Source organism: Nesoenas mayeri, assembly GCF_963082525.1.
Source record: "Nesoenas mayeri genome assembly, chromosome: 3".
In the NCBI taxonomy this organism is placed as follows: Eukaryota; Metazoa; Chordata; class Aves; order Columbiformes; family Columbidae; genus Nesoenas; species Nesoenas mayeri.
Genome location: NC_137544.1, coordinates 60,185,383 through 60,200,200, shown reverse-complemented (window position 1 = coordinate 60,200,200; position 14,818 = coordinate 60,185,383). Strand labels below are relative to the sequence as shown.

General features: G+C 41.4%; 1 protein-coding gene across 1 annotated transcript in view; it reads right to left on the bottom strand.

Annotated features, from left to right (window-relative positions):
* Nucleotides 1-234: 234 nt before the first annotated feature.
* Nucleotides 235-14,818, bottom strand: part of PDE7B (phosphodiesterase 7B) — a gene marked incomplete at both ends in the record, with an annotated part of 85,981 nt that continues 71,397 nt past the window's right edge. Inside the window, 6 exons of the mRNA XM_080341255.1 lie at nt 235-452; nt 993-1,073; nt 5,055-5,151; nt 7,145-7,289; nt 8,312-8,403; nt 14,640-14,771. Coding sequence (XP_080197381.1) covers nt 235-452; nt 993-1,073; nt 5,055-5,151; nt 7,145-7,289; nt 8,312-8,403; nt 14,640-14,771 — 765 coding nt within the window. The remainder of the gene's footprint in view (nt 453-992; nt 1,074-5,054; nt 5,152-7,144; nt 7,290-8,311; nt 8,404-14,639; nt 14,772-14,818) is intronic.

Sequence of the window (14,818 nt, the reverse complement as noted above, 5' to 3'; positions counted from 1 at the left end):
ACAAATGGCGTCAGGCATGTGCAGAACAAAGAGAGGGGAGAGGAGTGTGAAGCAGATCCGGAAAGGAACCCAGCAGACCCCTGGGCTTCTTCGCGAGGACCCTTACAGCTTCTGCTTTGCCATTTCCCCTCTTTTCACAGTCTTGACAACAGGCTCCTCGCTCCCCGGGATTTTGTTTGCTGCTGTGATCGAGACAGAGATAGCAGTGCTATAAGGAAAAGTGCAAAGCTGCCACTAAGGAGTCTCTTCTTCATTATAAGTCTGTTCTTGGCTGCCAGTCACTTGACCTGAGTGGTCATTGCTCCTACTACTGCTGTGTTGCTTGTGGAGCAAACTCCTCCACTTGGCCTTGTTCCTCCTGAGATGGTTTAGCATATTTTCAGATAGAGGAGTATCGCCCGTAAACTGGGCCCACCTCTCAAAGAGCGGCTCTACGATGTACGTCATGAACCCTGCGGAAACACACAAAGGACAGCAGGTGAGGAACAAATTCATTCCAGGAGTGCATTGCCCCAGTGTGCCTTGAGAGAATGCAGCAATTTGAATGGCAAAAGCCCTGATGAGAAATAACAGCAATGCCTCAAGCAGCCAACTCCTTTTGAAATGCACAGCTTTTCACTAGTGTACATGACAAGATGCGGCTCTGTCTGTATGCCTAACAGTAAAACCTGTAAGAGACAGCATCCTTCTCTGCTGCGATTTCAGACTAGAAAGTAACTGGTGTGTAATCACACGTGTTGGCTGCAATTTTTCTCCACAGATATGAAAATGACCCCTTTTTTCTCTATGCAATGACTCCTCTGTCTTTCTATTGAATGTATGACTTGGACGGTTTTCTTTTTGAACATTTTAATTTAGAATGTGAATGCTGACTCTTATGAGCCCTATCATTCTTACTGTTAAAACAACAGAGGCGGAGGGGGAAGAGAAAAGTTTCTCTTTGTGCCATACTGAGATAAACATGGTGAGAAGAGAATGAAACTCATACTTACCAATCTGTATGCTTGGTATTGTATCCTTCTGTTGATTACAAAGGGGGCTTATTTCCAGTTCAAATTTTTGTTCCAAGTCACCTGGAAAAAAAGAAAAGAAAAGAAAATAATTTACTGCCACTTAATTCTTCTCTCCATACCCACGCCAGACCCTTACAGTGACTGCAACTGTGTGGATCTGAGCAGCTGAACTCTTGCACCAAGGATGACCATGTTAAATGTCTAAATACCTTCATTTTTTGAACTCTTTCTTTTAGGTATCAGGGACACTGATAAAAAGAAAATCTACGGAAAGGTGACTTTGGAATGTATATTAAATCTGAGCACTGCCATGTTCTGAGGACCTTAATTTTTAAAATAGCTTCTCTCACATGAAAACTTTTAAGACATTCTAGTTCATCTACTCACTGTTCAAATGTTTTCCACGGGAAAACTGCAGAATATACATTTTAGCAGTAATGCATCATCTCCATTAGCACTGTAGTGTGAGTTGCTCCTGTCTGCTTGTGGAAATTGCTGTTAAAGGGCAGTGTGATGGAACCTGGCGTGGGCTTGGGCAACACAGGTTCATGTGTCAAGAGCTATGGAGTTCAAGTTATAAATGTGGAAAAAGGCAGAAATTAAGTTTGTCTTCTAATTGTGGTATTAGGGCTATGCCTGTGCTTCTGCGCTGAAGTTAAATCACTAACTCCTTGGGCGGTCTGGGAAGTCCCCAGAATCATCTGCACAGGAAAGACAAGGCAGCAGACAGACTTGAAACAAAGAGATTGACCAAACTCCTGGTCATTTTCGCAGCACCGTATTTCACTGAGTGGAACAAAAGGTCTGCAGGTGCAAATCTGGGATGGCCCTGAAGGCTCCTATAGGCAGTTCCTGCTGTGACTGGCCCTGGGGTCTGTTCCAAATTGTTGAAGAACAGCCTGAGTGGAGGATCTGCTCACTCCAGATGCCACCTCAGACTGATCCTGCTGCAGAATTGACTAAATTTGGCATCAAGATCATGCTTAGGAACAGTCAGTGGAAACAACTGATGCAGAAATAGTCCTGCAAGACAGTCTTCTGTACTCAGGTAAGACAGTTAGGAGATGGTTTTATGTAGTTGAAGAAGATCAATAGCAATGGTCATGCATATGCTGGAGTGGTCACAGAGGGCCACAGGCCATCTGGATATAAGAATTCAGCAGAAAACCGGGTCAGGAAGTCTCATCCAGACAGCAGCGCCCTGTCCTGCTGGAGAGGTTGCATGTCCCCGTGCAATCAGTGTAAAGGTGGTGGTTTGCTTTTTGTTTTGTTTGTTTTTTAAACAAACACTCTGTGAGTGCAATGCATTCATCCTTGTGATTGTTCTCCTTCTCCGAGGCACTGCCAGGGTACAGTCTTGGTCACTGCATGAGGTGCAGGCCCTTTCCTATCTACAGTACTGGAGGGAAGGGAGACAAGCTGTGTGCCCGCCAAGCTGCACACTTGCCCTCAGGCAATAAAACTTCATACATTTGATTTGCTAATAAGGATGCAGTGAGGGGTGGTTAGAAGAAACATTCCGATAAGAAAGACTGACCTGCTAGATCAGACAAAATGTTGTTTTCAAACCAAAAAGAAACATTTTGCTTTAAATCCACTGCTTTTGTTTAAAAGCTTTTTTCCCCACTAATAGACAGTTTTGACTTAAATGCTATTGTGTCACTCAGGCTCTGTAGCCCCATATAAAATACTCTGTGCATTTTTAAGCTTTGCTTTTCTTCTATCTGCAGCTTGCAATTGCTTCTTAAATGCAAGTGAGGGGAATATTTTCAGTTTTAATTAGATATTAGAAAATACCAGGGAATTACTTTTAGCTTCACAAACAACCAAAAGGAACAATTCAGCAAAGTTGAGACAAAATAACAGTTTACTATGTGTTCAAATGTGTGATTTGTCTATTCTCTTCTTCCCCTCTATCCCCTCAAAAAATCTTTGATCAAAAAACGAATGTCTGTCTCCAGTGATGTCCTCTCTACAGGTATCCCTGATGGAAAATGGTTGACCTTCCTGGCTTGAAATGTATCAACATGTTCCTAATCTTTGACAAGTCATCTAATTCACAAAAATAAGATTTTCCTTTGCACAGTACGAACTTAAATGATCGCCAATTTTCATGTTTCAAGTTGTTATAAGAGTAACTGCATGAATTAGTTGCTGAGAACCCACATGCTGGGGAAAACCTTCTAAGCAATTCTAAAATGTCTCCAGAGAAACTGATCATTAATGCTGCTTAAACATTAGCCATTTTCTTGAAACTCATTTCTTGCCAGTTCCAGTTTCATGTAAACAAATCAAGTTGCATTATTTACCCTGTATTCCTATTTGACTTTTAAAATGCTCATCTGAGAACAAGCTGAAGTTTTTTCTAGGAAAGGTTCATGTCAGGAGCTGCAGGTACTCCCTGAAATGTACCTGAGTTGTATATTTTATTTGCTAATAGATGTAGTGTAGTTGCACCAGATGACTGGAAGATCTGAGTTTATTAAAATGGCATTAGAAACGCCTGGTACAAACATTCTTAAACTTTGTATGCATTACAGGAGGAATATTAAACACGGCACTAATTCTGATATTATTTATCGACCTCATGTATAGTAAAAAATTAAAGCATAAAAGCTATGGTTTTCAAATGCTAACCTTAGTGACAAAACATATGTTCAAGCCTCAGAACCATATGTAAGAAAGTAGAAAGGTCTGTAATAACATTCTTAAGTGATAATGGTATCTAAATACATGGCAGTTAATATCATCTTTTTCTATCACTTACCAGGACTATACAGCCATCAGTGACAGTCAGACCAGTGTCTGTACATTCTCTCACATGAAATGCTCTTTTCCTCCCTGTTACGCTTCTAACTGGTCTCATATGCTCCAGTGTCCCCTTTCAGAAGTATATTTTAGATGTTATATTAATAATTTTTGAGTCTTGGGGAAAAACCTTACGTTTGTAAGAGCTGAGAGCACTGTCTTTCTCAGCATAGTCCCTCAATACACTAAAGGTGAGGTATCACTCAACTGGGGCCCCGTCCTCATGTGTTGAATACTGATTCTGCCTTGACTATACATCTAACCTAAACCTGCATCTGACAAGTTGGTTATGTTGCTTCAAAACCATCAAAAACATTTCACCAGCTTAAGCTGACAGTGGGTGAGAATTAACCTGCTGACCTATTCATCCTCATTTGTTAATGCTATGGACTAACTGTACTAGGTACCAGCTCGAATGTGGCTTCATTTTGTAGTGCAGAATTTTAAATGGATTGAGAGCTTCATTGTGTGCTCTTCCAGTGTTTATACCACTTGCCTTCAGCTCTTGGGATGCTCCGAACAAAGAATGTAGCAGTGATTAAACTCTGCTGCACCCTGTGTTGTAGCACAGCACGACCTTGCCTATGCAGATAGAGCCAAATGGTGTAATTACTGTGTTTAAAAAACCCTGCCTGACTGCACTCTCTGCAGGGGTTTGAAAACATTTGCAATAGGTCCTAAGCTGAGCTTTGGATTGCCTACTTCGGCCCTTTCAACAGTATTAGAAGAGCTTGGCGTGCTGAGAACTGCATTTGAACCCTTTCTCTGCATTTGTAGGCAGAAGAATGTGTCATATTTGGGAAACAGCGAGGGTAAGGCTCCCATCAGCGTTGTTGTGGGAGTGTGAAAAGTGAGATAAAACACAGTGGAAGGCGGTAGGATTTTGGTGCAGTGTAGAGCTGGCACTGTTCCAGCTCAGAAGAGCTAATGGTGACTGGAGGGTTCTCATAGAAGACTCCAGCCATGGGCTCTCCAGCTGACTTCAAGCGCTGAGGCACAGCAGAACCCTCCCTCCTGCCTGACGCTGCTGCAGGAGCAGCGAGGGCAAAAAAAAACCACTTGCAGCTCTTCTATCCCTTCCTTTTCAAATGAGGCAGAGCATCTCTTCAACAGCTTGTTTTTGAGGGACATTTCAAGGCAAAGCACGCAGGCTGAACACTACCTCTGTCTCACTACACAAAAAGCCTGGAAAGCCAAGGTGAAAGGGGACCGGCTGCACATGACGAGGCTGACCTTGTCGGTAAAACTCCTCGCAGACCCGCTCACTCCACTGTTTGCTCAGGTCCCAGAGCCGGCAAGGGTTGCAAATGTCAGCACACTTGAGTGCAATCTGAAAGGGAAGAAGAAAAGCAGCAGTGAGAAAAGAAGTTACTGTCTAGCAGTGCTTCAGCAACAAATCTGCAGGCCTCACCAGCAATGTTGGGATGGGTTAAGATCACGTTTTAGAGAGCCAGCCTCACCCAAATATGCCTTTTGAGGAAAGAACATTCATTTAAGCTGCAAACAAAACTTTCATTCAGCCCTCCGCGTTACCGTAGTGAGAACAAGAGGAGGGCCAAATTCCAAGGCTGCAAAGTCTTTTTGGATACTCCTTGCAAGCAATAAGCCAACAAAAGCCTCAGGCTGGCTCCTGCTGACTGCCTGGCTCAGCATCCATGGCTGATGACAAGGAAGAGCCAAACTGGTGTAGGACTATTTGGGCATCATTTCTCTGTGGTCTCAGTGAGTGACCTCGCATCTCACTTCAGCTACACTTCATCTTAATGCCTGAAGATTTCTGTTTACAAAGCTAAGCACAGGGCTCTCCACATTGCCCCGGCTTGGTTTCACTTAGTTAACTAGTACTTTTAAGTGTTTTGCAGGGGAATGAGTACAGGAGGGCAAGAGGTTTTTAAAATCAAGTAACTGCATCAGAAAAGTAAATGATGTAGTGGCCTATCTGCCTTACTGCCTTGGAACAAGATGTCATGTGCCTTGTTTCTTCACAGATTGAACAGAGTCAGTTAGCCTGACACGGGTCAGAAATCATTCTGGCACCTGGGAGGAAAACAGAAATATTTCCTGTATAAAGTCAGACTGATGGACTGGAGGAGGGAAGTCTCTAAGTCACTTTTCTCTCTGGGTTAAATTGATTAGTCTTAGTGTTACTGTCTATTACAAAGACTTTTGAAACATTCTTTAACTTATCCTGATCAATCACGATTTCTTGAGTATTTTGCTCTTCTTCCACAGCTAATCCACCAGATAAGTAAATCTCACCATGTCTGTGCCCTAGCTCCTATCTTTAAGAAACCACATAATAAACTTTTTGCCATAGTTGAAATCTGTAATTCCTGTGCTTTTGGCATTTGCACAACCTTCTTGCCTGATCTGTCCAGAAATATGATAAACCCATTACCCTGCCCTGCATGGTCCATGCAGGAATCTGACAGAAGACTGTGTTTGATGGAGGGCAGACGCACAGGTTACTACATTTCCCACGCTATTGGAGGGGGAAGAATTAACAGAACAGCACTTCTTTCCTTGCAACTTCCACCTTTCCCATAACCTCGACAAAGTGATAACATGAAGATGTTTGTTTTATTAATGATGACAATTACTTAAACTCCATTATGTATTTAAGAGCAAAACAGATGTCATTTCTCCAGAGAAGCATGTATATATTGAGCTACTTTAATCACAATAAAGCTTTAATAGGTAGCGGTTTATTTTGAAGAGCCTGTTAACAACTGCAGCTTAGGTGGAAGAACCAGTTTGAGTCTATTTGGTTTTAAAATAAAGCACGGTTTCTTCCTCAGCTGGGCAGATCCAACAAAGAAGCACCTGCTGCCATGGCAACAGCTGTCTCCGCAGAGGCAGTTTCTGAACATCCATCACAGGAACGGGACTCGGGCACCCGATGTCAGGCTGTCTTGGAAGGAACACTGACAAGGGCACTATCCCGCACGGTGCGGGAAATAACACGGGTGAAGTGACATTTGCCAGAAGAGAAAATATAATTGAAGCATCACCTGGCAAGACAAGCAGTGGTCTGGAAATAAAAGAATTAATAGCTTATCTTCATTTCTCAGCATTTGAGACTTGCCTGTATCTGTTGCATTCACAGCTTTTTAACTCAAGGAAATTACATAAGGAAATACTGGAGGCACCTTACGCTTGCCTGACATGCCAGGCGGCTGAAGGAAAGTGTTTATGGTGGTAGGTAAGGAGGCACTGATGTCCAGACACGTTATCATATGCTATTCTAACATATACTAGGAAATACTGTGACTTTTTGAAAAACGAATAAAAACCAGACATGGAAAAATATTTTTTCGAGTTACCTGAAGCATAAAATGTCTGTCTTGTGCATCCTCCAGCCTCAAATCCTGATTGTCAAGGTGAGATTTCAGACGGATCAGAAACTCATTCTGTCTGTTGATGTCTGTTGCCAAGATCAGGGAGCCCAACTGCTGCTCAATGTCTTGTCTGCAATTAAGGAAAATAAACCCCTTCAATCATGGAACTGTTGAACATTAATAGCTCAAAACAACCTGCTACGGATCATAGCTAGCACAAAGCTTCCTCTGGCTTTATGGATCCAGTCCAGTCTGTTTGGTCAGTCTCTGCTGGGGTTTGCAAGATACAACTGCTCTACCTGCCTAAATGGGTTCAGGAGGAGTAGAAAATGTAGAAGAAAAATGCTTGTTGGCATAGATGCTCTGAAAGCTGCTGAAAAGTGGTAGAAAGGTAAAAAACTCCCAAAACAACAGCACTGATGCATCTAGAGAAATGCTCACATCTTACTTCAGCTGCTCAGAGCTGGGTGCTCAGTAGAACAACTTTAAAGTTGCATTTGAAGCTGTAAAGGACTGAAGTAATTTGAAGCTTAGTACTTCCAGGTAATTTGTTTATATTCTTTATAAGGTCACCTCTAACTAAAACTTAGTATTACAGACTGTTCATTTGCTCAACCTCCACTCCTTGATGGAAGTAACACTGCACAAAACCATCAGGTAAAAAGGTAGCATCAACTTTGCCAAGGTGCTCCTGTTGCTGTTTATTGGTTTTTTTTTTCTTTACCCAAAAAGACAGTGAAGACTAAACCACACCTTCTCAGGCAGGTGTGGAAGACCCAGGCACTCTCGATGCTACTCCACGAACTCCTTCATTTTTCTATTTCATGCTTTTTAATCACTAAATCTTTCCATATTTGGTTGGTGCTATGTAAAATGAAAAATGCCAGCAATGGATCTGAAAAGGTCCATTCCTGCTGGGACTCCCAATGATCCTGGTGCTGGCAGTGTCCATTCCTGTGCTGCAGAAGTAGCAAAGTCTTAGAAAATACTTCTGCTGTATAACTTTGTCTGGTCATTTCATACAGGCACCAAGAGAGGGCAGGAAGGTCAGCCTACTCTGAAGCCTGGGCCTCTTTCTCAGCATCATTTTACGAGGAGTGAAGGAACCCATGGCCTAGTTTGAGGGATGCATTTCCTCCAGCAGATACTTACGTCACCTCCTTGGGCAGATGGGCGAGGAGCCGTGACTCTCGAAGCATGCCTATCGTAGATCGCCAGTGATGATTTTCTAGCACTGAAACATTCTAGGGAGAAATAAAAGGAATAAATTCAAGGATTAAGCAGGCATCCACTGTACAGATACACATTTGCCATATTAAATGATGCTTTGAGCTGGTTGGAAGTGATGCAAAATGATCCTGAAATGTGTGCTTTCTAGCCACCTTTTGGATCTGAGGAATTGGTCTGGATTTCTAGAGTTAAGGACCTTGTGCTTTCAAGTTTCCCAGCTAAGGTCAGCGCTAGAGTCCTGTTGTTCTACAGTTTGAGTCCTGCTGTGAACAGAGGAGCTAATCTCATCTGAGTGGGAGGTAGCTTGCATTCTAACAGATTTATTAACAAATAAATTAAAGCATGAGTGCTAAATCATATTTTTACCTCCTACTGATCTCAGGTTGACTTCTCAGCTTCTACAGTTTAAATGCAGAGCTGACAAGAAAAAGAAAACTAAACTGCCAAATTTCCATTGGAGTTGGGGAGCTGGAAGCTGCCTGCAGCTGCTTGGTGAAAGCGAAGGAGTATCAGTGTCACGGAGCATCTGCAGGCTTCAGCAACTTAGTCTGCAAAAAATTTTGAGTCCTTTTGGTTTGTTTTCTTTCAACTAAGCAGAACCAAAGTTAGGTCAGAAAAAATTCCTGGGGAACAGAAATCCAGCTTTATCAGTTGTCTGTGAACTACAACAAATTGCGTATCTTGTGTCCAGTGACTTCATATTACTATCCTAACACAATGCATTTGCCCATCATCACTCTTTTAGTTCACAAACTACTTTCTACCACTGAACAACTCAGAAATCTGACTTGTTTGGAAACCTCCAACACAGTTCTTGTAGTTCACAAAAACCTCTGCTTGCTGCAGAGAAGCAGCTCAGCAGAGCAGCCCTCCAGAGAATGGCACAGTCCTCAGTTATCCACAACAACATGCACAATCTGAATGAGACAACTGTCACATAGCCATAGGGACACTTCGAGGAGTTCTGGCATTTGACCCCTGTTTTAGGCAGTTCATAGCTTTTGCCATAAATGAGCACCAGATTAAAAAAAAGCCCCAAACACAACTAGGCGGCAGAGCAGAGCAAGGACTCTACCCCATCGCTGCCAACTGGGAAACTAGAGTCAGAGTCCCTCTCCCCGGCCACTGTTGACCTTTGGCTCCCTCTTCACAGCCCCACAGCTCAAGGTGCAGCTGCATCAGTGCTGCCTTTCCTGCTGGACGTCAGGCACACTTCTCCAAAAGGGGCTGAACAGTATTTTCTCCTTAAGGCTTCCTTATCCTCCTTTGTAATCCCGTCATATCTAATGACCTGAAACACTAAACATTGCCAGTAACCAAAATCCAATTTGCATTTTGATCATCTTGTCAGTATTTTTCTGGAAATTTTGTGCTCAAAGTAAGTGCAAAGGTGAGAGTGCAAATCTGATTTATTTCCCATTACAGTATCTTCTGCAATATATTCTGTTGCTTTTGAATTCACACAATTGCTGATAATTGTGTGAATTGTTGTTGTTGTTTTTTGTTGTGTTTTTTTTTTCCCCCCCTCACTTTTCCCTTCCCTCTAATAGAAATCACTCATACTTGCAGAAAACAAACCAAAACAAACCAAACCGAACCTCAAAACTTTCCAACCATGCAAAGACAGTCCTTTTTCTTGGAAGAGTCGACAGACTTAGAACTCAGGATTAGCTATGCAATCTCAAAAGTACTTGAGACAGCAATCCTCTTCATGAGCCAACTTAAATACCCCCCTTCTCCTTTTGCCTGAATACCTCAGGATGGACTTTTGCAGCTCTGCACTCTGACCAAGAAAAATAAGGGAATGTAATATGTAATAGGACGTTTTTTTTTTTCCTTTTTTCACCTCCCTCATCTCAGACCTGAATCCTGGTCCCAACAGCCACCCCAAGTCCACAGGCTGCCATCTTCCTATCCTAAGGTAAATTACACAAATCCTGCCTGACTGTCACCTTTGGCTTTTGGCAATGCTCACACTCATTTAAGACGGTGCCCGTGTGCACAGTTGCTGTAGCCCCGCTCTGTTCTTAGGGACATAGTTTAGAGGTGGACTTGGAAGTGCTAGGTTAATGGTTGGACTTGATCTTAAAGGTCCTTTCCAAACAAAATGATTCTATGACTGCACTCTTGAAACATCCTGACTGAGGAGATCCTCCCCAGAGCACCCTGTGCCCCCACATCCCTTCTGGCATGGCAGCATTACTTGCTGGGATGAGCTGCTTCAGCAGCACCTTCCTCAACCGGGGAATTACACTCCATGGATGCAGTTGCTCTTCGCCCACACTGAAGAACAGCCAGAACAGGGCTGAGCATGTAGGTATCCAAGAACTTTCTTGCATCCAACTAATAGTTACTCAAAGGAAAAAGCAAACTCAGGTATCCATCCCAGAGTAATTCCACTCCCGTAAGTTTCTGCTCTTTGCCTGCTGCTATAAGGAGAACTTAAACCAAAGCTGCTGCACAGTCTGGTTTCCCACACTCAGAGTACACGGAGGAGGGAAAAGGTCAGGTTAACAAGCGACAACTGAGCATGAAGTCATATGATTTGCCTGTTAAATTCAAGCAGTCAGAACCCCCGAAGCTGCTGCCAACAATTAGTAGAGTCAGCTATTCCACTTCGGAACACTCTACTCCCTTATTAAGACTAATTGCCACGAGCTATCTGATTGCCTGGACTGGTGGGGGAGAGTCCATGTGCTGGCTTGCAGGCTGGGGTTCTCAGCTCTGATCTCCAGAGAGCCTGCTTCCTATAACTTTTGATTTTGTTTTTTAAACCTGCGTAGCACAGGTTTGTTTTAAAGGCTGCATGCTAGGAGGCCTCCATCAAGTCTACTGCCTAAAGATTGCTCTGACACAGACTCCATCTCTGTGAGGAAATGAAAGTATTTTTTTGCTTAGACTATCAGAAAATCTCCAATCTGGGACTTCCCTTAAGCCACTTGACATATGCATTTGGACAAAAATAATAACTTGAAGGGAGGAAGACTTGCTATTGACTAGGTGCAGAGAAAACTTCAATTTTAATTCAGTATAGAAGGCGATCTAAATTTCTTTCAACCTGGTCATCTACTTCTAGTCATTGAGCAGTTGGTTTAACTACACAATATTAAATACCTGAAAATAATACTTGAATTAGAAATGGTACTTCTAAGAAAGAGTGCACAGTAGAGCTCCCCAAAACATATTTTTCTAATTCTACTTTATATACATCTATATTAAAGTTGTAAAGTGTTCTTTCATAGGTTTTTGAAACTTGTGCTATAGATGTTATATGTGATCATTCCAGACTTCTAAACTGTTACCCTTCATTTAAGAGCCAGACAAAGATAGATCTCAAGTCTCTATTACTGAAGTTATAAAAGAACATTTTATTTATATCAACGCTATTTGTTTTCTTAGGAAATTCATAATTCATTCTCAGTAAAATCTAGTCTCTTTTTTTTTTTTTTTTGTTTTTAAAAAAGGCATTATGACTTTTTCTGGTGTTTTGATGTGGTCTTTTGGATAACTACAAGTTAAGATTGTACCAAGCTGAGCAACCTTGAAATGTACAGTGCTTTCAGTCAAAAGAAGCAGAAATAAAGTTGGATAAGTCAAATGTGTCAACCAGAATTTGAGTTAATTGTGAATTTTAAGACTACAGAGACCTAATGATTATCTAGCAAGAATGAAACTTTTGTTTTTAGTTTTACTGGCCAATGGAAGTTAGAAGCGAAGTCTGCATCACCCCACAAGGAATGCTGTTGTGCTCCTCCTCACAGGAGACTAAGTGACCGTCAAGTCCCTACTGTCACCTTGTCCTTGTAACGCCAGAGACTGGAATGAGGCACTTTTACTTTTGTAGAAGATTATGGTGCCTCACGTGTAGTAGACTCACGTGGCAATTACACTATACATTAAAAAAAAATTCTTTGCATCATAAAATATGGATTTAATTTGAAAATAAATATCAAAAGTTCTGAACTCCTTGCTGATGACATTTGATCTTCTTGAAACACTATTCTCCTCATATATGCCCTTCTGAAGCTGTCAAACACTTTCAATCTCTGTCAAATACTGAATGACCTTGTTTGGAAAACCCTTTCCAGATAATTCATATGTAAAGTTCTAATTTCAATTTCCAAACAATCAAGAGCAAAGAGATGCCATAAACAGATAACCCTTAGTCTCAGTTACTTCTGTCTCAGTGACAGCTGACTGCCAGCTACGTTAAAAGTTACTTTCATTTGATCATTTTTCTGATAAGGCCCAGCAGTTCTGTGGCTCTGCTACTGAAAAACCAAAAACTCTAGAACTTCTTTGTTTCAGTTTCCAGCACTAAACTTGAGAAAAATATTTTATTTTTTTAAAGACTACTTACTGAATCTAAATTTTTTACTAAAATGCTTTCAGCAAAACATTTTTCCAGCATTGTTATTTTTATTGGCATTCATGTACTGTATACTACTAAAATCTTTGAAAACAATCTGGGATCAATTTCAGATAAAATAATGTAAGTCAAACTTGCCAGTGAATGTCTCTAAACAAGACACTTAAAAATCACATTTGCTGTTGAAAGATTGCATTTTCTGTATTGCTGCTGCCTTTTCTAACCAACATTTGAAAGTATATTCAAGCCCAGTTAGATGAGCAGAAAACCACCTCTCTGCGATACTAATATTTTATTTTAGCTAGATTTCTTTCAGATTAGCCTGAATTTTCAAACTAATTACATATTACTGTTTCCCACTATTAATTTGAGAAGGAGTTGTTTATACTTTTTCACAGGACCAGGGTTTTTGTGGAATGACTCTACCCACTCCACTTCAAAGGATCCTGACCATAACCTTCCTTAAGTCCCCTGGCTTTTCTCCGTCCCCATTCAGTTGGCCTGACATTTAGAAAAGACTGGAGCAAAAAGCACCAGACATGTATGAGTATGACTTAATAAGCTGCATCAGCTTGTGATGAGGCCACTCACAAAGTTTTAAGTGTCTGAGCATCACTGTGCCCCATTCCCATATCTCAGGGCAGGACAGCTGCACCCTTACACAATCCACTTCTTACAGAAAAAACCCAAACGTTGCTTGAGTAAGGGAAAACGAGAGAGAATCTTTTTTTCAAGTAGAAAGCACATCACTGCAAGCTCTCCATTTGCTAAGTATATGTAGGAAGGTACATATCTATGAGTGAGTCTTCAGTCAGATTAATTTTTAATTTGGGATATTCTGTTTCTGACACCTTCCTACAAAGGCTGAAGTTGACTCTCCCAAAGGCTAGGAATCAATACCATCTCCATTTACTAGCCATGAATTATGGTTAGTGCAGCCAAAATGATTTATGGCATTGCTCTGGTGCGTATGTGTAAGTATAATGTAAAGAATAGAGAAGCGCATACATAATAATGTATACAAGCATGCAAAAATTATACACGTAGAACACTTGTACATAAAATCCAGAGCTACAGTGACTGGCACAGGCCAAAACTACAAATATATTCAAAAAGGACCACAAAAATCAGGGCAGGATGGGCTCATTGATCATTACTGAACAAGAGGTTTTGCAATTTTATTTCAGAAAGTCTTCTATAATACTACTGCTTGCCAGAGATGGGAGGATGTACACCAGGTGAAGGACAACTCTATACTTATCCCAAGCTTATGTTTCACTCTGCGATCTTTTACTGGCTGGTCTTAGAAACAAGATACTAGTCTAGACACCCTATGGCGTGACCTACAGTGGCTGTTTTTAAGTTCTTTCTTTATATCTCTAAGCACATTTGTGTAAATATCTACAATTTTTTCTTTGTTTTCCTCCATCTTCTATTTTTTTTAATTGCAGTATTCATTAAGTACTTAATTTTACTAGAGCCACATGAAGCAAAAGTTTATTTTAATGCAATGCCAATTTAGAACATGCCTGCTGCTTACTTGCTCACTGAAGGAAGATGAAGTATAAACTGTCTCGCTGTGATTTTAAATCTCCTACCCAGAGTTCCTTACCCCAGATGATCTACAGCAGAAATAACCCAGGCGATTGTTTTGGCTTAAACGTCCTCAACAAAATCTGACATTTTCACTGTCTTTCTTGTGTATCGGCTTTACTGTAAGAAGAGACACCCAGTGAGCAGCTTAGCTGAAATTGTCCAGACTCTAAAGTGCAGGTTAATTTGATCAATATCCCCCATTGCTAGATTTTGGCACTAAAGTTCACTGCAAATTGCTCTCCTTGACACCATTTTACATACTATCAACTTGATGAGCAGTTTTACCTGGTACAGACTGGCAAGGTGGTGTTTAGTTTTGATCAGAAAGGGCTGGTTGACCCCTGGGTGATCCACATCATGAGCCGCAGCAGCTAGCAGTCCAAGCATGACGTCCGACGGGGTGAGGAAGTTGGCAAGCTAAATCACACGTGTTAATCACAACAAGAACAGGAACAGTAAGCACT